Source organism: Nanorana parkeri, unplaced genomic scaffold (assembly GCF_000935625.1).
Source record: "Nanorana parkeri isolate BGI_ZX_2015 unplaced genomic scaffold, ASM93562v1 scaffold1679, whole genome shotgun sequence".
NCBI classification, from domain to species: Eukaryota; Metazoa; Chordata; class Amphibia; order Anura; family Dicroglossidae; genus Nanorana; species Nanorana parkeri.
Window position 1 is genome coordinate 96,390 of NW_017307947.1, and position 19,482 is coordinate 115,871.

Here is a 19,482-nt window from a genome sequence, read left to right on the forward strand (position 1 = left end):
TCCCCACTGCAAGGGTTAACTGCTCAGTTTTCTCTGGATAGAAGATATACGCACCTGATCCTCACTTCTGCGGCAGTGAATTCTCACCTCTTCCCTCTTCTGCTCCAGATGTGGTTTGTCCCTTGGCGTCCTCAAATTGAATACAGGTGAATGGATCGTATTAAACATGATCACATCAGCAGGGTTTCGACTGCCAGAGCACAGAGAAGAGACTGCGGGCACTAGTATAGCAGCCGGGGGATTGAGAAATATGAGCAGTTAAAGTGACACTAAACTCAGGAGTTAAATCTTAAAAATGCATTCAAGTCCATTAACTATTAACAAAAATGTATCTTATTTGTGTATCACTCGGCTGGAGATCCTCCAATCATCTCTGAATTGGTGCTGACACTGTCCTTCCTTCTGGAGGGGGGCTACTTTTGTTCCCCATGGTCCCTGTGTGTGTTGTAAAGTAGTCACCGAACCAAGCTCACTCCCGTGATGGACTACAATCTCATGTTTAGTTTACTGATTTGTATTGAGATTTTAGTCCATTACAGGAGCGAGCTTGGAGCGGTGACCACTTTACAACACACACAGGGACCATGGGGAACAAAAGTAGCCCTCCTCCAGAAGGAAGGACAGTGTCAGCACCAATTCAGAGATGATTTGAGGATCTACAGCCGGGTGATACACAAATAAGATACATTTTTTTTAATAGTTAAGGTTCTTGAATGTATTTTTAAGATTTAACTCCTGAGTTTAGTGTCACTTTAACCCTTCCCAATGACCACCAGAGGCAGCAGCAGCAGGTACTTCTCTCTAGTGGTAATTGACAGTAATTACCATCCTCCGTCTAGTGGTCAGTGACTGTAAATGACCATCCTCCCTTTAGTGGTCAGTGACTGTAATCACCATCATCCTCCCTCTAGTGGTCAGTGACTGTAATCACCATCATCCTCACTCTAGTGGTCAGTGACTGTAATCCCCATCATCCTCCCTCTAGTGGTCAGTGACTGTAATCCCCATACTCCCTCTAGTGGTCAGTGACTGTAATCCCCATCCTCCCTCTAGTGGTCAGTGACTGTAATCCCCATCCTCCCTCTAGTGGTCAGTGACTGTAATCACCATCATCCCTCTAGTGGTCAGTGACTGTAATCCCCATCCTCCCTCTAGTGGTCAGTGACTGTAATCACCATCCTCCCTCTAGTTCTCAATTACTTTAATTACCATCCTCCCTCTAGTGGTCAGTGACTGTAATCCCCATCCTCCCTCTAGTGGTCAGTGACTGTAATCCCCATCCTCCCTCTAGTGGTCAGTGACTGTAATCCCCATCCTCCCTCTAGTGGTCAGTGACTGTAATCACCATCCACCCTCTAGTGGTCAGTGACTGTAATTACCATCATCCACCCTCTAGTGGTCAGTGACTGTAATTACCATCATCCACACTCTAGTGGTCAGTGACTGTAATTACCATCATCCACCCTCTAGTGGTCAGTGAAGGTAAATCATGGTATAACCCTAAATATTCCACCTTAAAACTTAAGGTTGTTCTATAGTAACTATGAAATATATGGAGAGAGAGAGAGAGAGAGAGAGAGAGCGAGAGAGAGAGAGAGAGAGAGAGACTTTCTTGCTACTTTAAATACAAATAATGGTTTGGACACAGGTGTGCTTTAAATACGTATAAAACATTTTTAGTGACCCGATATGAGAAGGGATCCAATCATACCTGTGCAGTGTACTCCTTGAACAGCTTCTAATGATCCTTGCGGTAGGGATTTCAGTACCAATGTTGTGTTTGGTGTCCCACAGCCAGATTCTTTGCACACCACGTGAGCGAGCGGAGACTCCACACTCCATTGGTCATCACACACCTGAGTACAAATACATAGAGTCATTAAATCTGACCTCCGGCCCCCCATTCAGTCTTATACCTGACCTCCAGCCCAGTATTTTATTTTTTTTTAAAAGGCAATTGCTGATTAAACACTCAGGCGGTCTGTGCGGAGCGTTTTTGCTGGCTGTGTGGCTCTCAGGTGGTCTCTGCAGAGTTAATAGCGGCTGGGCGGCTCTCCAACGATCTGTGCGGGGTTAATGATGGGTGTGTGGCTCTCAGGTTGTCTGTGCGGAGTTTATGGTGGCTGCGCGGCTCTCAGGTTGTCTGTGTGGTGTTTATAGTGGCTGCGCGGCTCTCCGGTGGTCTGTGTGGGGTTAATGGTGGCTGTGCGGTTCTCAGGTGGTGTGTGCGGAGTTTATGGTGGCTGCGTGGCTCTCAGGTGGTCTCTGGAGAGTTAATAGCGGCTGCGCGGTTCTCCAACGATCTGTGCGGGGTTAATGGTGGGTGTGCGGTTCTCAGGTGGTGTGTGTGGAGTTTATGGTGGCTGCGTGGCTCTCAGGTGGTCTCTGGAGAGTTAATAGCGGCTGCGCGGTTCTCCAACGATCTGTGCGGGGTTAATGGTGGGTGTGCGGTTCTCAGGTGGTGTGTGTGGAGTTTATGGTGGCTGCGTGGCTCTCAGGTGGTCTCTGGAGAGTTAATAGCGGCTGCGCGGTTCTCCAACGATCTGTGCGGGGTTAATGGTGGGTGTGCGGTTCTCAGGTGGTGTGTGTGGAGTTTATGGTGGCTGCGTGGCTCTCAGGTGGTCTCTGGAGAGTTAATAGCGGCTGCGCGGTTCTCCAACGATCTGTGCGGGGTTAATGGTGGGTGTGCGGTTCTCAGGTGGTGTGTGTGGAGTTTATGGTGGCTGCGTGGCTCTCAGGTGGTCTCTGGAGAGTTAATAGCGGCTGCGCGGTTCTCCAACGATCTGTGCGGGGTTAATGGTGGGTGTGCGGTTCTCAGGTGGTGTGTGTGGAGTTTATGGTGGCTGCGTGGCTCTCAGGTGGTCTCTGGAGAGTTAATAGCGGCTGCGCGGTTCTCCAATGGTCTGTGCGGGGTTAATGATGGCTGTGCGGTTCTCAGGTTGTCTGTGTGGTGTTTATGGTGGTTGCGTGGCTCTCAGGTTGTCTGTGTGGTGTTTATGGTGGCTGCGCGGCTCTCCGGTGGTCTGTGTGGTGTTTATGGTGGCTGCGTGGCTCTCAGGTTGTCTGTGTGGGGTTAATGGTGGCTGTGCGATTCTCAGGTGGTCTGTGCGGAGTTAATGGTGGCTGTGTCACAGAAAGTGCAATACTTTGTCCAGGCTTAAAACCTATTGCTGGATAGAAGACAACTGTAATCATTTAATCAGAGAAACAGATTCTAATAGGGAACCCCCCACCCCTTCCAACAAGACCCCCGGCAGCACAATCGTCCCCCTCACAGCCATTCAATCCTCTATATCGACTTACCCTGTACGAGTTGGAGAGGTCGACGTTGGAAGTTTCACGAAACCCAACAGCATCCCGGCCACACAGTGTGCAGGGGGCGGGGCATGTAACACAGGCACACTCTCCTCTCGCCGCCTGTTACTAGGGATGCGGCCGGGAGAGGAGCGGTGACCGGCCCCCTTGCTGAGAAGCCCGTCGGCCCCAGTTCCCTGGACTAAACAATATTCCACCAAGGGCGGGGGTGCCCAGGACCAGTCCCCACTGGGCCCCCCAGCCCGGGGGCTCTGGTACAACCCGCAGTAGTTCCGCCGTGATGTGCCCGCTTCAGTGATCGAGAGTGGCGATCACTCTTCTCGTCTCTTTCCTCTCAATGAGAGGAGAGAGCCGAGAAGAGTGACTGCCGCTGCGGCGGCCGTTTTCCAAGGGTGCCCCCCTCAGTCCCCTCTGCCCACATGCTTGCAATCTCCGGATCTTACTGGGCCCCCAACCGTCTTGGGCCCCGGGCGGCTGCACCGGCGGTAGTTCCGCCACTGCTCTAGCCTCCACTTCTGTCTTGCACAGTTGTACTGGCTCCTCTCCTGGACTGACATGGCTTCCTCTGATCTCACTGTACACTGCGAGCTTCTCACAATGTGCATTAGAAGTTGCAGCAAGTCAAATAGAACCTGCCTCATTTCCTGGATGGAGGACGTCCAGCATCATCTAGCTTTTTCTTCCCCCGCCTGACTGTCCCTGCCCCGCCCCTTTCATTCATTGGATTTCAGTTCTTTCAATCACAGAGGGTCAGCGTCCTATGCTGACGTTGCCTCGGGTGCTCTGCATGCAAGTACACCCTGCCTGCTTACCTTTACTACTCTAGGCTAATATCCACCCTTCAAGGTATATTGATATTTGCATAACTCCTCCCAAGAGCCAAATATATTAAACAAAATAGTTTGCGCTGGAAGTAGGTATGTCGGCACCAGCCGCAACAATGTATGTATAGATGTAAAATGGAAGGCTTGTATGTTGCGCTCGGTTCAAAATCTATTTGGTTTGTCCGTGATATATCATCAAAACAATAGTTTATATAAATCGATGTGGTGAAAGGTGATAATACAATTAAATGAACACAATCTATATAAAAAAAAACTAATGTGTATATACTAAATGTGGATGTGTGATCACAAATGCTAATAAATAAAGTATGTGAAAAAACTGAGTGATGGCTTTTAAGCGGAAGATAGAGCTAGTTTGTGTCCTCCCCTTACCCTAAGAAGAACTATGGGGAAAAGACTTAACCCCATAGTTCTCCTTTAATAAAAAAATTAGAAATACCTTTTTTTCACCCACACATTCGCATGCATCAGGATGTGCATGAACGCGGCATGCGTCCTCACTATACCCTGGTAAGAACGGGGCCTTAGGGCCCAGTCACACCATAAAGAGTGCGTAAGTAATAAGGAGTAGAAGGATACCTGTTGATCCTACCAGTCCCCCTGATCATGATAAGCACAGAAGCAAATCCATTCGAGCGTGGTCAGTTTGCGTCCCTGCTTCCTCCCTAAGGGCCCAGTCACACCATAAAGAGTGTGTTCCAGAGCGTCCGGCCTCTAGAACGCACTGGGACCCAAACCGGCTTACTTTGTTTATGGGCGGGAGGGGGCGTGGTGGTGCATTGAAGTCAATGGCACCACAGCCCCGCCCACAGTGCTCTCGTCGGCATCCGAACGCATGGCACGTTGGTGCCTGCGTTCTGGTCCAGTGAGATCTGCAAAAAATGCTGCATGCACTACTTTTTGCAGATCTCACAGGACCGGAACACAGGCAATAATGTGGCACGTGTTCGGGTGCCGGTGATCGCACCGCGGGTGGGGGTCGTGGCTGGCCAGTAAGCCGGCCAGGTTGTGTTCCAGAGGCCGAAGGCTCTGGAACGCACTTTTTATGGTGTGACTGGGCCCTTAGGGAGGAAGCAGGGACGCAAACTGACCACGCTTGAATGGATTTGCTTCTGTGCTTATCATGGTCAGGTACAAACAGGAAGGGCTTTCTATACAATGGGACTGGCAGGATCAACAGGTAACCTTCTACTCCTTATTGAGACAATAGCTATATACAATATATGTCATTTATGAGGGTTGCAGGAATGTAGTCCCTATTTTTATGATTAAACTTAGCATATTGGGCCTGATAAACTTTACCTGGTGCCATGTATGCTTGTGTGTGATAAACAGAGGTCCCCCTGGGACTTGTGTTTATTATGTGCATATTTCACAGTGACAGTGCACAGCCGGCGTGCTGTCACTGTGCAGCTCATTGTCTCACTGGCTTTCCTCTCTCCCCCCACGATCAGGAAGTGATCGCCAGGCAGGAAAAAGAAGTGCAGGGAGCAGAGCTGCCTGCTCTCCCAGTTGAGTGTCCATGCAGACACATTTAGGGCTGGTGCAGACCTCGGCAATCCAGGACACGCATTCCAGGACCGCGCGATCGTGTGCAGTTGCTGCGCGGCCCGATTTACTTCAATGGGGTTACATCCGCGTGGCAATCGCGGAAAAAAGGTACATGTACCTTTTTTTGCGCCATACAACTGTTTTGGCTGCGATCGTGTTGGATTGCACAAGCGGGAAGCTGCTCAATGCGCCCAGCGCAACTCGGGTTCCATTGGAAAAAAATGGCTGGCGGTGGTAGGCAACTCCGTGACTGCACGGCAATCTGCGCAGTTTCGTGCATTATTGCCGCGCTGTCACGGATCGAGCAGGTGTGAACCTAGCCTTAGAGAGAACCGTTGTGCAGGTTCTCCCATCACGGAGTCTGCTCGATGTGCAGCTTTTCTCATCACGGATTCAGCCCGGTGTGCAGCTTCTCCCATCACTGAGTCAGCCCAATGTGCAGCTTCTCCTGTCATGGCGTCAGCCCTGTGTGCAGCTGTTCTCCCATCACAGAGTCAGCTTGATGTGCAGCTTCCCCCGTCACGGAGTCAGCCCGGTGTGCAGCTTCTCCCGTCACGGAGTCAGCCCGATGTGCAGCTTCTCTCTTCACGGAGTCAGCCCGATGTGCAGCTTCTCCCATCACGGAGTCAGCCCGGTGTGCAGCTTCTCCCATCACAGAGTCAGCCCGATGTGCAGCTTCTCCAGTCACGGAGTCAGCCCGATGTGCAGATCTGCACCTGGTTGGACCAGGCGCATGTCCACGGCTGATATCCGTGCTGCATTTTAGCACAGGAATCAGTTTATAGGGCACAGAAATAGGGAGCCAAATAAAAATTTGTGATATTCCAGGTTTTCGCGCACGTGCCACAAATCATCTTCAAAATAGGCAGCCACATGGTTCAGAGAACCACAATCTATGAAAGGGTTTCCTATCACAGGGCAAGTAGATATGTTGTGTACGCAATGGCTGAGTGATGCTTTAAACCTCTGGGGATTAAACTTATAGGGCTGCAATGTGAAAGCGGCATTCACCCAGACGCCATTTCTGCTCCTTTAAAGTGACACTAAACTCTGAAGTCAAATCTTAAAAATGCATTCAAGTACCTTAAAGTGATATTAAAGTCAAAATGTTTAAGTTATTTCAAATGCTGATAAAATCACTCACAATGAATGCTGCTGCTTGATGTTTAATAGATTTAGTTTCCTGCAGAATCAGCTGGTCCCCTGAGTACTGGTCCTGGTATCCTGTATTAGGGTGTCTCCTCTTCCTTGCAGGGTCCTATGGAGCCACCCTTGTGTGTGCTAGTGTTGGGGAACCACCTGGAGCATGTCTTTTCTTGCTTTTTGCTTTTTTTCAATGCCAAAATTAATCTGCAGTTGTGGCAGACTAAAACTTAATTGCAGTTTAAAAAAAATAAAAGAAGTTTATTGAAATCAACAATAAACCTAAATGGCAAAAAACAATGGAGAAAGTCCAGGATGTCATCAGTGCCAAGCCAGAGGTCAGATGCTAAAACAGGTAGTCACCCAAACCAAGTCAGAGAGCAGGATGAAAAGAGGTAATAGCCAAAGTCAGGAAGCAGGAGATCAGTAAGCCAGAGCCAGGGTCATACACGGAGAACAAGAACAACTGCAGAGCACTTGGTAGATCAGAACAAATGCAAGGACGGAGACTAAATGGACAAGGTGGAGGATAAATAGTGAGCTGGTGCTTGCATCATCATGAATTTTGCCAGTAGCAGCACAATGATGATGTTTGTGGGTTTGGACATAAGAGGGCACCAAAGAGGAACAACAGTGTCAGAAACACTACAAGTCATGCTGCAAGCTACTGGACAAGGAAGGGTAAAAAACCCTGACAGCTAGTAAACTGTGTGTCTCCACAATACACAGAAAGAGCAGGGCAAGACACTCCCCTTTGCACTCTGCACTGCTCCCCACTCCTCCTTCCTCTCCCCTCCCTCCTCAATTCACCAAGCTAGTAGATGGACAGTGGCAGGAGTCTATGCTATCCTTTGTGATCTTGTATTGGAGAGCAAGTTCAGTGAAGCCGGGCTGAGAGAGTTGGAGTCATGTTTGGACAAATTAAGCATTTCATACTATTTCATCTATTAAAAATGTCTCTTATTTGTGTATCACTCGGCTGTAGATACTCAAATCATCTCTGAATTGGTGCTGACACTGTCCTTCCTTCTGGAGGGTGGCTACTTTTGTTCCACATGGTCCCTGTGTGTGTATAGTAGAGTAGTCACCGCTCCAAGCTCACTCCTGTGATGGACTACCATCTCAATACAAATGAGTAAACTAAACATGAGATTGTAGTCCATCCCGGGAGTGAGCTTGGATCATTGACTACTTTACAACACACACAAGGACCATGGTGAACAAAAGTAGCCCCCCTCCAGAAGGAAGGACAGTGTCAGCACCAATTCAGAGATGATTTGAGGATCTATCTTTAATTCACCACTGTATGATTAGTACTAACCTCATTTCTGATAATAGCCAATGCTATAAAAGTCTGTCTGGTAATATTGACAGTCAGCCAATGAGTGGGCTCGCTCTTTAATTTCCTCGGTGATGTAAAACGACTATCATGAGCAGCAAAAGGTGCACATTGCGTAAATACATAAATTACATTTCAGGATTTGCAGTGATTGATTCCTTTCCACTCTACACCTCCCTCTGCTCTCTATCAGTATTTAATATCCTGTCCGTGTCCTCTGACAAAACCTCAGCAATTAGTTCCTCTATCTCAATGGCGGCCCAAATGGGAAGGCCAATATATAAATGTAATCAGCCAGACACGATCATCTCACAGGGCAAATTATTTCTTATCTACAATTCCTGCGCCAAACACAGCAGATGGCCCGGCGATCAATAGCGTTGTATGTTCGCAACAAACCCCCTCAGTTCCATATATGGCAGTTTCCTGCTGTCTGGATAATGTCCACCTCCTGCTATAGCCGTGGTGTTCAACATCAGGCACCAGTGATGTGCTCTGCTGTGCCCAGTCAATAATGGGCTATTCTAAGAAAGCACAATTAGAAGTTGTGATACACAGCACAGTGAATGACTGCATCGGTGAACAGGTGAATGAGGCTGGATCAACAGTATGAGGTGTCCTAAGCAGTACTTGGGGTGTAAAAAGGTCTGAGGGTATATCCTTTTAGTACCCTCCTTTGTAAGAGTTTGTATCTTTCAGATCATTTTGCATCATATCCAAAGAGCCTTTTATCTGCAGGTTCCTTTGTAAAAAAAAAAAATTAGAAGGAAATTTGAATTGGAAGAAAACATCATGATCCCGGGACAAGACAAAGGGAAAAGCGTGAAGGGTAAATTTGGAAACTTGCTTGATTTGTCTAACTAGATTAAAGACGTTAAAGTTTCTTTTTAATATACTTTTTGTCGGAGACCTTCTGTTAGTGCGCATGCGGAGTCCCGGTTTCCATACCATTGGAAAAGGGGCACTTGCGCGCATGTGCCACGGATTGGCCGTGAAAAAACTCGCCAAACGGCACACAGGCATTGACACAATGTGCTGATGGATCACACTATTTAAACCCAGCCTGCCTGCCTCCAAATTGCTGGATTGTATTTCAGCTCCCCTGTGTTCCTGTGATTCCTTGCCTTGTATTGCCAGACTTCTGACACGGATTTGTTCTTGACAATTCTTGTTTGCTGCCTGCCCCTGACCTTGGATCGTTACTGGACTTTGCCTCTGCCTCATCCCTTTGTACCTTGCCTGCCCGATTGGTGTGACCTGGGCTCGTTTGATCCAGTCTAGTCAGCTGCGGACTGATCAGGGGAATCAGCCTGGCTACACGCCCCTCACAGCCTGGGGGTTGGTTAGTGGCGCTTTATTTAAGCATTACAAGCCAAGGGTTCTGGGTAGGGATCAGTGGCGGAACTACCGCTGGGGCACCGAGGCCTGAGGCTGTGGGGGGGCCCAGTGGGGTCCGGTTCTGGGCACCCCCACAGCCTCAGTGGGGTTCGGTCCTGCAATATGGGGCAGTGCACGGTCCCGGTGTTCAGACACGGGCTTCTGAGTGAGGGGGCGGCTCCGGTGACTCACCTCCACTCCCGGTCCGCGTCCATAGTAACAGGCGGTGGGAGGGGAGGTGAGTCACAGGAGGCGTACTGGGCTTGTAATAGTTCAGTCTATCCCAGTCTAGTCCCGTCTACTCAAGCCTGTACCCTGCTCGTGTATTTCTTGAATCCTAGACTTGCCTTGTTTTTATCTTGATCTGTATCATAGTCTTGTCTCTTGAATCTGTTCCTGTCTTGTATCCTAGTCCTGTCTTGTTTCTGTATCATAGTCTTGTCTTGTATCTTGTTACCTGTTTCTGTCTTCTATCTTGTGTTCCATTTGTCTTGTACCTCGTCATCACTCAGTACTACTCCTTTGTTCCTGGGGGCCGCCTGCGACATTTACAGCCAGAGCGTATAGTCCAAGTCCTGGGGGCATCCAAGTACCGGTAGGCGTATATTGCCTTATGGGAAAGTCAAGGCTACTCGCCACTATATACTCTGACCAAGGTGTCTGCAACCAGTCCTGACACCGACATGTATGTCTATCATCTTGAACTCAGCCCAGCTGAGTTCAAGATGAAAGGCATGGCTGTATAATGGTGACATTTTAGATTGTAAGCTCTCACGTGCAGGGCCCTGCTAACCTTCTGCTAACCTTCTTGTCTTGATTTGTATTGTAATTGTACTGTTTCCTTTATATTGTTGAGCGCTGCACAAACTGTTGGCACTATATAAATCCTGTATAATAATAATAATAAATCCTGTATAATAGTCAGACATACTAGAACATAATACGACCATCTCAGTAAGACACTGGGGATTATGTTTTTCCGTGATGCATTGTTGACAGTAAATAGGAGTCTGTGTAAGGACAAACATGGTGGAGAGGTGCATGGAGCAGGAATGTGTAAGGAGGCCAAGCTCAGATGTGACACACGTTACATGTCCGAAAAGTGGAGAGGACAGACCCAGTTTCAAGGCACCTTTCATTGTATCACGTACCAGTTGCAGCTAAGAATAGCAATAATGGACACCAAAAATAGCAGGCAGTTAACACGACTTGGCTGATAAGATCTGGAGGAAACTGAGGTGAAAGAGGAAATTGTCAAATGTGAAAGAGAGGATGGAAAATTCTATTCACATCCAAACAGTGTGTGTGCGCGCATATATGAGTAGTGAAAACTCTATTCTTGTCCTTTTCAATTACGCAAGGCCTGGGAAAATAGCAAGAGATTCATGTCCTACAAATTCAAGCAATTGTCAATGTGGCAATATTGTTATTTAGTTTTTATTATTTTGTAGGTTTTCACTTTTGAATTTACATCCGCATAAAGCCGCAGCAGTTTCCCAAGGACCGGCCTTAGCAATAACAGGGGAAACATAACCACACAGGGCCACAAGCATAAACAATATCTGGTAGTATGGACTGCTGACCTTAGAACCCAACCAGGGTCGTGCCTTTATGTTCTGTTTTGTGGTTTGTGAAACCAATTCTATTATTAAAAGTTTTTGCACTCTCACTTGCACTTCTTTTGCACTCTCATTGGACTTCATATAAGTAAATCTTCAGTTCTGTGCCCCCTTGTTTGAGAGGGGCATTACTGGAGCCATTGTGCTTTATTACGTTTTGACCTATCTTTTGATTATTTGACTCCAGCGCCTTACCTCTACTTGTTCCACAAGCATTAAACAGTCTGGAGTAAGAACTATTGACCCTAGAAACCAATCACGGTATTGCTTTTATGTGCAAGTCACCATATTGCTAAATGAAAGGGAGAGGGTTATTGGTTGCTGTCGGTAACAATATGTTTACCAGCTTACCTCAAGCAAGTAAGCATCTGAAGCATTCTTTACTTACTAACTTGAGGCCCAGTGACTTTCACTACCTGAACCCCATACACTACATGGTCAAGAGTTTCTGGGCACCTATGAGCTGATTGGACATTCTATTCCAAATCCATGGGCAACCATGAGAGTTTGCTTACGCTTTGTGATTACAACAGCCTTCGCTCATCTGGGAAGGCTTGTCATAAGATTTTGAAGTGTATTTGTGGAAATATGTACCAATTCAGCCAAAATAGCATTTGGGAGGTCAGGTACTGATTTTGGATGTTTCCAAATGTGCTCAGTAGGGTTGAAGTCAGGGCTCTGTGCCGGCTATTTGAGTTCCTGCACATTAAACTCATCGAAGAATGTTTTTATGGACCTAGATTTGCGCACAGGTCTACAGTCATGCAGGAACAGAAACGGCCCATTAGACATGTGCGATTCGTTTAGTTCCGAATCAAAATTCGTATGGATTTTCCAAAATTCGGACATTCGGACACATCCGAATTTCTAAATCCCAATGCATCTGAATGTATCCGAATCCAAATTTCCGTTTACGAACTTCTGAATTGCATTCGGAGCTCCCGAATGCTATTCGGGTCTGGGAGCCTCAGCTTTACTTTGATGTATAGATGGTTCCCAATGTTGCCGCAACGAATGTTCGTTCGTACTACAGAATACTAATTATGTATACATAATACTAAAGCTGATGCTCCAAAACCCAAATGGAGTACGAATTTCCAAATAGCATTCAGGAGCTCCATTCATTTCTGGAAGCCTCAGCTCATATTATGTATGTATATGTATCCCAGACCCATGTTGCTTTTGGGAGCTCCCGAATGCTATTCGGAAATTCAGACTTCCGAATGCCATTCGGATCTAGGAGCTTCAGCTTTAATATTAATATCTGTATATGGTTTTCTGTGGTAGTCGCAAACGAATATCAGTTCGTAAATTCATCCGAAACTAACGCAAATTCAGATTTCGTCCGAATCCGATACTCCGAACCGAATTAAATTTTGGACCCGAATCCCGAAATAACAAAATATCCGAACTGAACCAATTTTTTTTGCAGCTTACGTGTCTATGGGCCATCCCCAAACTGTCACAATGTTGGACAAATGTCTAAATTGTCTGTCTACCGAATTGAATAATTTGAAGGGTGTCCACATACTTATGGCCATATAGTAGGCGTGATGGTCAGGTGTCCATAATCTTTTGACCATGCCATATATTTGGAAATTATTTTAAAATAAAGTCTCTTTCTGGCCCATGGTACACAATCAACCTTCCAATACCGGTAGACGTCCAGACAGGTGATGGGCAAAAATATGTAATTAGAACAGACACAGCTCAGCAGCAACAACCCTTTTTTACCAAAGTGACAAAGCGTTAGAATCTTTATCAAGTTTTTTACTTCCTGTCTGTGTCTTCCTGTCCAGGGGACAGTTTTTTTATTTACCTAGCATCAGGGGCGTCCCATGTCTGGATGACACCTCGCCGTGATGTCATCGCGTATGCGCGTGATGTCGCAACGCAAGCACGTTCATCTTATTGACATTTGCTGGTGGCCATCTTGGTGATGGACACCGGCAGAGAGAGGAGGGGACGTTCACCCGGCAGGATGAGGTATGCTGCCGGGTCCCCTCCTCTCTCCTGACACTGTCGGGCTCTCAGTCCATGACCGAGTGACTGACTTTTCATAGGGAGTGACACCAAAATGACTGTCAATCATTTTGGTGTCCCCCCTCCAATGGTGGCACCGAGTGCGGGCCGCGCCCCCCTTGTGATGCCACTGCCTAGCATCACCAGGACAAATACATCCCCAATGACATCACAGACAGCAACATTATATGAAATTCTAATGCTTCCCCACTCTATCCAGAACAAAACAAAAACGTTTTGACTGTGACTGAGGTTTTACAGTGAGCTAAAATATCCAAATTTAGCAGATGATGAGGCAAAATTGTTTTCACCGTTTAAGGACATGAAAAGGATATATATGTAATTTTTAAAGTAGCTGGCAAACAGGATTCTTGATGAAAAGTAATTTGGGCTTTAGTAAGTTAGTCCCGGGATTAGACATCCACTTAGTACTAAAGTAAACTATTTTTAGTTTACATTCCTTATTTATTAGAGGACCACAAGACCTTTTATATTGTCTGCGGAATGTTCCCGTTCTCACCACTTAAGACGGTACACAAGACAAGTATCTGCCCTAAATCCATCCATCATTGGATCTTACATTAGGGGGATTTCCTCATTACAGATCAGAACAGTATAAATAAACTGGAGAATCTTTTAATAAATGACCAGGACTAGGTCCTGCGCTCAAGATTTGGATGGCAAAGTCCATTGTTTTTTGTGGAATAGTATAACATGCATTGTGCTTCACTGTTCTGGGTTCTATTCTCCAACAGTTTGTAGGGAAATGTTTAGGAATACATTAAAGGAGGACTATGAAGTGAGTGATTTCCACTCATCCTCATAGTTAGAGCCGACGTGTGACAAAGAAGCTGCCACAGGTCAGCTCTATCAATCGGGAAGTGAGCAGAAAAATGCAGTCGATCCGCTCACTTGCCGATCGCCTCCCTAAAGTGAGTGGTGACTGCCAGTCACCACTCTCCGCAGGGATACCCCCCTCCCCTCTCCAATCCTCCAGCGCTGAGTGGAAGAGGGGAAGAGGCGGGCACAGCTGCCTCTGCCTCTAGATAGGCAGAGCCTGCTGTCACTCACACAGCTGGGTGGATCTCGACAGCATTGTCGGGATCTGTCCCAGCTGTGCCGCTCTCAGTATATAGCAGGCAATAGCCTGCAATATATTGAGCTTTGGGTCACGGGAGGAGGTTAGTATATGTCCTCCCGTAACCCTAAAGAAAACTATGGGGAAAAACACTTACCCCATAGTTCTCTTTTAAGTAAGCTATCCCATCCTATGGCTAGCTACAGAAATAAGATGGTGCTCACTAGACTTGTGGCCGAGTCTTTAGATGGTCAATCTTCTCTGTTTTTTCTCTTATCTCTATAGGTTGAACTTAATGGACTTGTGTCTTTTTTCAACCTGACTATGTAACTATGTAATATCCTGCATGACAATTTTTTCCATAGACAATTACAATTTCCTTTGTCAAAAAATTGTTTGAAAAATTACACATGCAACAGTGTCAGATAACGTATGGGCTGCCGTGAGGAACATTGAAGGATCCTGAGAGGTCATGAGACCACATGAACTTCGACCGAGTTAGCAGGATAAAGTTTGAGTGATTTATGGCCAGCTTTGAGTAGAGTGTTTCCCCCTTCACATCAAAGTGCCCCTTTCAAATCAAGATTCCCCCGCCCCCTTCACATTGGAGTCACCCTTTGCATCAGTAGCTCCCCTTTCACATCGGAGTTGCCCCTTTACATCTGGAGCCCACTTCACCTCAATCTTCATTCCCACTTCACATCACAGTCCCACTACCAAAACATTTTGAGGCACCCCTGAGGAATCCAGAAGGCACATCAAGGTGCCACAGCATCTAGGTTGAGAGAGGCTGAGTTTTACAATAGCCTGCTGAGGGGGGGTTCCCCTATGTACACTTTTTAGCAAGGTGAGGGTGAATGAGAAAAAATTAAGTGTATGGCCAGTTTGACAAAGTCCTGGCTAAAAAACACAAACTCAAAGAAAAGCACGAACAAAAACATTCACACAAATAAATATAACTATTTGAGCAACCAAGTAAACCTCACTGACACTTATCTATAAATCCTTATGTATAACTCATTATCTCATTATAGGCATTGTCCTAATCAACCAATCAGAATTCAGCTTTATAGACTTCAAGTTAGATTTAAAAAATCCTAAAACTGACCACAGACACATAGATTTTCCCCTGAAGCACAACCAACAACCCGCATAGGGACACAAGTTGACATGGACCCATTTCCCAGCTTGCCATCCAATCCCCACCCTCCGCCTCCTCTTCACGTTAAATTCTCCCCAACCTGACCCTATCTTCTAACTTAGCTTTTTTGTTCGATCTTTTTGATTTAACTCACATCACCACACACAACCTACCCGTCACTGGACCTTACCCCATCTCCTCATATCCATCAATCCCTCTGTGAGGTTACTTAGGCTAAGGCTCTACTCCATACTACAAGATTTCTCTTCTCTCACCTGTCCACCTTTCCTTAGCACAATATAGCACCAACACTCCCCGAGTTGAACCACTGTTGATTAACACCATAGGGGGAATTTATCAAAACTGAAGCAGATTTCCACTGCAGCCAATCTGCTTCTCTCTCTCATTTTCAAATCTTACCTGGGCCAAATGAAGAGAGATGCCGATTGGTTGCCAGAGGCAACTGCTTCAGATTCTCTTTGCTCCAGTTTTAATAAATTCCCATGTAGTTAAAAAGTGCAACACGCTAAACTGTGTGGATGGAGGAATCTCCCACTGGGCCAAGCTTCAGTATCTTGCTAGTCAGCCCTGTTGGCTGTCAAAACACCTGAACAATGCCGGCATCCAATCAGATTGTTCAGGTATTTTGAGAGCCAGCGGGGCCGACTAGCAAGATACTGAAGCTTGGCCCGGCGGGAGATTCCTCCATCCACACAGTTTAGCGTAGATGGAGAGTGTTCGAGGAGGAGTGTTTCTGTTTTTGGTGATGGACTGCGTAAATTCACACAACTAAAACTTGTTCTTAAAAACTTTGTAATGCTGAAAACTTTCAAGAAAAACTTAATGAATTTGAAGAGCTTTTCCATCCAGATATGTCTACTGCAGGATCGGGTAACATACATGATTATGCTAATTACCTAATATCAAGTATTTTTTTAGATTTGGCTGTAGACACCAGACCTACGATTCATTTGCAGCAATTTTTAGTACCCATACGGCATCTAGCCCAAAACTAAAGAACATTGGAAACCATACCAGACTGCCAGTCTCATTGCTGAATATGATGACGATTCCTTGACATGTGTCTCCACTCTCCACCATGGATTCATTCTGGAAAGTCACCAGTGTGCTGTACAGTTCGGCGGCACCACTTAAGCCTGGTAAAGATTGGAAACAACGGAACAGCAGATCAGTCAATCAGCCAGGCCTTCATTATAAGGAACAAAGAGTAGGAAGGAAAGAGCCAGTAACAGCTTTTAAACCCAGCAATGTATTATAAGTAATATGGGCTAGCTTTACATAAAATGAAATAGTGATCAACGTTATAGAAACACTTTCATGGTTTTAACTCTGACGCGCTTTATGACGTCTGCGGATCATTTAGAAAGGGAACACATATCTGGATGTTTCCATTTTGGTATATTATGATTAGGGATGCACCGAAACCGATACTAGTATTGGTGCCGATACTGAGTATTACTTGTACTTGGTCGAATGCTTCCGATACCAGAACTTTCTGTTTCAAGAAGCCGGGCAGCGAGTCATTACACACCTAGCTCGGCTTCCTGATTGGCTGGGAAGGTGGCAGCATGCTCCCTCGTCACTAGGGGCTGGAGCATGGAGCTGGCTTCCCGGCCAAGCAGGAAGCCATGGGGCAGGTAATGTCTTGGTGACGAGGGAGCAGGAAGCCGGAACGGTGTGTAATGACTCACCGCCTGGCTTCCTGATTGGTCGGGAAGCTGGCCAATCAGAAGGCCGGGCAGCAAGTTATTACCCGCCCCCCGGCTTCTTAATTGGCCAGAAAGCCGGCTTCATGCTTCCTCGTCACCTGGTTGTGAGGGAGCACTGAGCTGGTTTTCATGGCCAATCAGTTAACCGGGCGGCGTGTAATGACTTGCTGCCTGGCTTACTAATTGGTCGGGAAGCTGGACAATCAGGAAGCCAGGCGGTGAGTCAATAAGCATTTAGCTAGAACATTTTAGATTTCCCCTTTCTTTCTCGGTGACAACGGTGACCAGTACACGCCATGGCGTGGTCATACACGCAACAATCAGCCCGAGCGCCTCTTCGCGGAAACAGATCATATGATCAAATCTATTCATTATCGAAAAGACATACAATGTGTAATCGATTGATTTATATCAAACACAATCAATTCTGATTATGATCAGTCCGGGTGGAAAAAATCCGATCGCATAAAAATGGGTAAAACGATACGACGGTTGTGTATGAAGCCGATCAATTAGCTTTTTCATGCGTTTCTGTTTAAACAATTTATGACAACAGAAAGGATGGAAATGGGCCGATTCAATCACAACGTACAATTATATTCCTGCCTGGTAATAGATCGTCCCATTAAATCGCGTCTCTCATTCTGCGAATAAATCAAAAAATGATCATATACTGTATATAATATTGATACTCCACCGAAAATACGACCAGATATATGATTGCTCTGTGTAGGGCCACACATAGAGAAATTGCACATATGACGGTATCTCTACTCAATCTGATGACTGGGGCAAAAATTACAATGTCGATTACATCTTACTAATTCATTTCTGTTTTGAAGGTTAATCTATCTATCTATCTATCTATCTATCTATCTATCTATCTATCTATCTATCTATCTATCTATCTATCTATCTATCGTTCTCTCTCTCATTATCTCTCTCTCTACCGTTCTCTCTCTCTCTCCCTTATTATCTCGCTCTCTCTCCCTTATTATCTCTCTCGCTCTCTCTCTCTCACTCTCTCTCTCTCTCTCTCTCTCTCTCTCTATCTATCTATCTATCTAGCGTACTCTCTCTCTCTCTCTTGCTCTCCATCTCTCTCATTATCTCTCTCTCTCTCATTCTCTCTCTATAGTTTTCTATCTATCTATCTATCTATCTATCTATCTATCTATCTATCTATCTATCTATCGTTCAGCTCTCTCTCTCTCTCTCTCTCTCTCTCTCTCTCTCTCTCTCTCTCTCTCTCTCTCTCGTTCTAGCTCTGTCTGTCTATCTGTTATTCATCTATCTATCCGGTGCAGACATTAATTGGCGCCGTAACTTCTGCCATCTGCGAGAAATTTGCCAACAGGAAGAAAAGTTCCGATCAGACGTTTGATTAACCACCGACGCAGATATGAAATTGTAAGATGTGATTGGCGCCGTAACTTCTGCCCCAGTCGCCAAATGGATCAAAAAATATGTGCAATCACTCCATACAAAAGGCGATTGTATATACGATCAAGTTGCCGAGTGGGAGAAAAGTTCCGATCCCGATTTCATCTTACGATGTCATTTACGCGTTGGCGTTTAATCGATCGTGTTTCCGATTGATTTGCCAACTGGAATAAAAGTTACAATCAATTGATTAACTGAGATTGTAAGATACGACTGGCAACGCAACTTCTACCCCTGTCGTCAAATCGTACAAAAATACGATCGTGAGTGTTGTCCAAACTTTTCCGGAACTTTTCTCCCACTCGGCAAATCGATTGAAAATACGATCGTATATATCATCGCTCCGTGTATGGCAACCATAATGGCTTCCATACAACCGAAATCGATCAATCAATGGAAAACAAGACCCGAAATATCGTTTTTATCCCCAATCGGCCCGTTCTGATGCAACAATCTTTTAAATAAAACGCATGATAAGATCATCCGATCATATCATCGTATTGTTTATGCCAGCACGCGACGCCATCCGATATTCCGACCAGACCGATCGATCGATGGCGCAGTCTATGTCTTTCCAATATATAATCGAGTTGATCACATCCTGCACAGAATCGTTGGGTGGGACGGTTGCATCTATGCCCCCCGCGGCACCCATCTACGATCCCTTCCTCTGTCCGCTACTGTTAGTGAGTAGCCGGCAGCTGAAGCTCCAGGAAAGCATAGGGTTGGGGAGGAGAGGAAACTCACAGAGAGGGAAGGAGGAGGAAGGAGGGGGGCTGAGGAGGAAGAGACACAAAACTTAACAGGATACAAAACTTACCAAACCGGGAAACGCAGAGCAGATACCAGGAAAGGGGCAGCGCCAGCTCCATGCCAGGG

At 46.1% G+C, this 19,482-nt stretch overlaps 1 protein-coding gene across 1 annotated transcript in view; it reads right to left on the bottom strand.

The window, feature by feature from the left end:
* The window catches only part of LOC108799265 (scavenger receptor cysteine-rich type 1 protein M130-like), a 30,530-nt gene extending 11,054 nt beyond the window's left edge, over positions 1-19,476 (bottom strand). Inside the window, exons 1-3 of the mRNA XM_018571103.1 lie at positions 19,424-19,476; positions 16,466-16,590; positions 1,712-1,856 (exon numbers count right to left, since the gene is read on the bottom strand). Of these exons, the coding sequence (XP_018426605.1) occupies positions 1,712-1,856; positions 16,466-16,590; positions 19,424-19,475 (322 nt within the window). The 5' untranslated portion in view covers position 19,476. The remainder of the gene's footprint in view (positions 1-1,711; positions 1,857-16,465; positions 16,591-19,423) is intronic.
* Between the last annotated feature and the right edge of the window lie 6 nt (positions 19,477-19,482).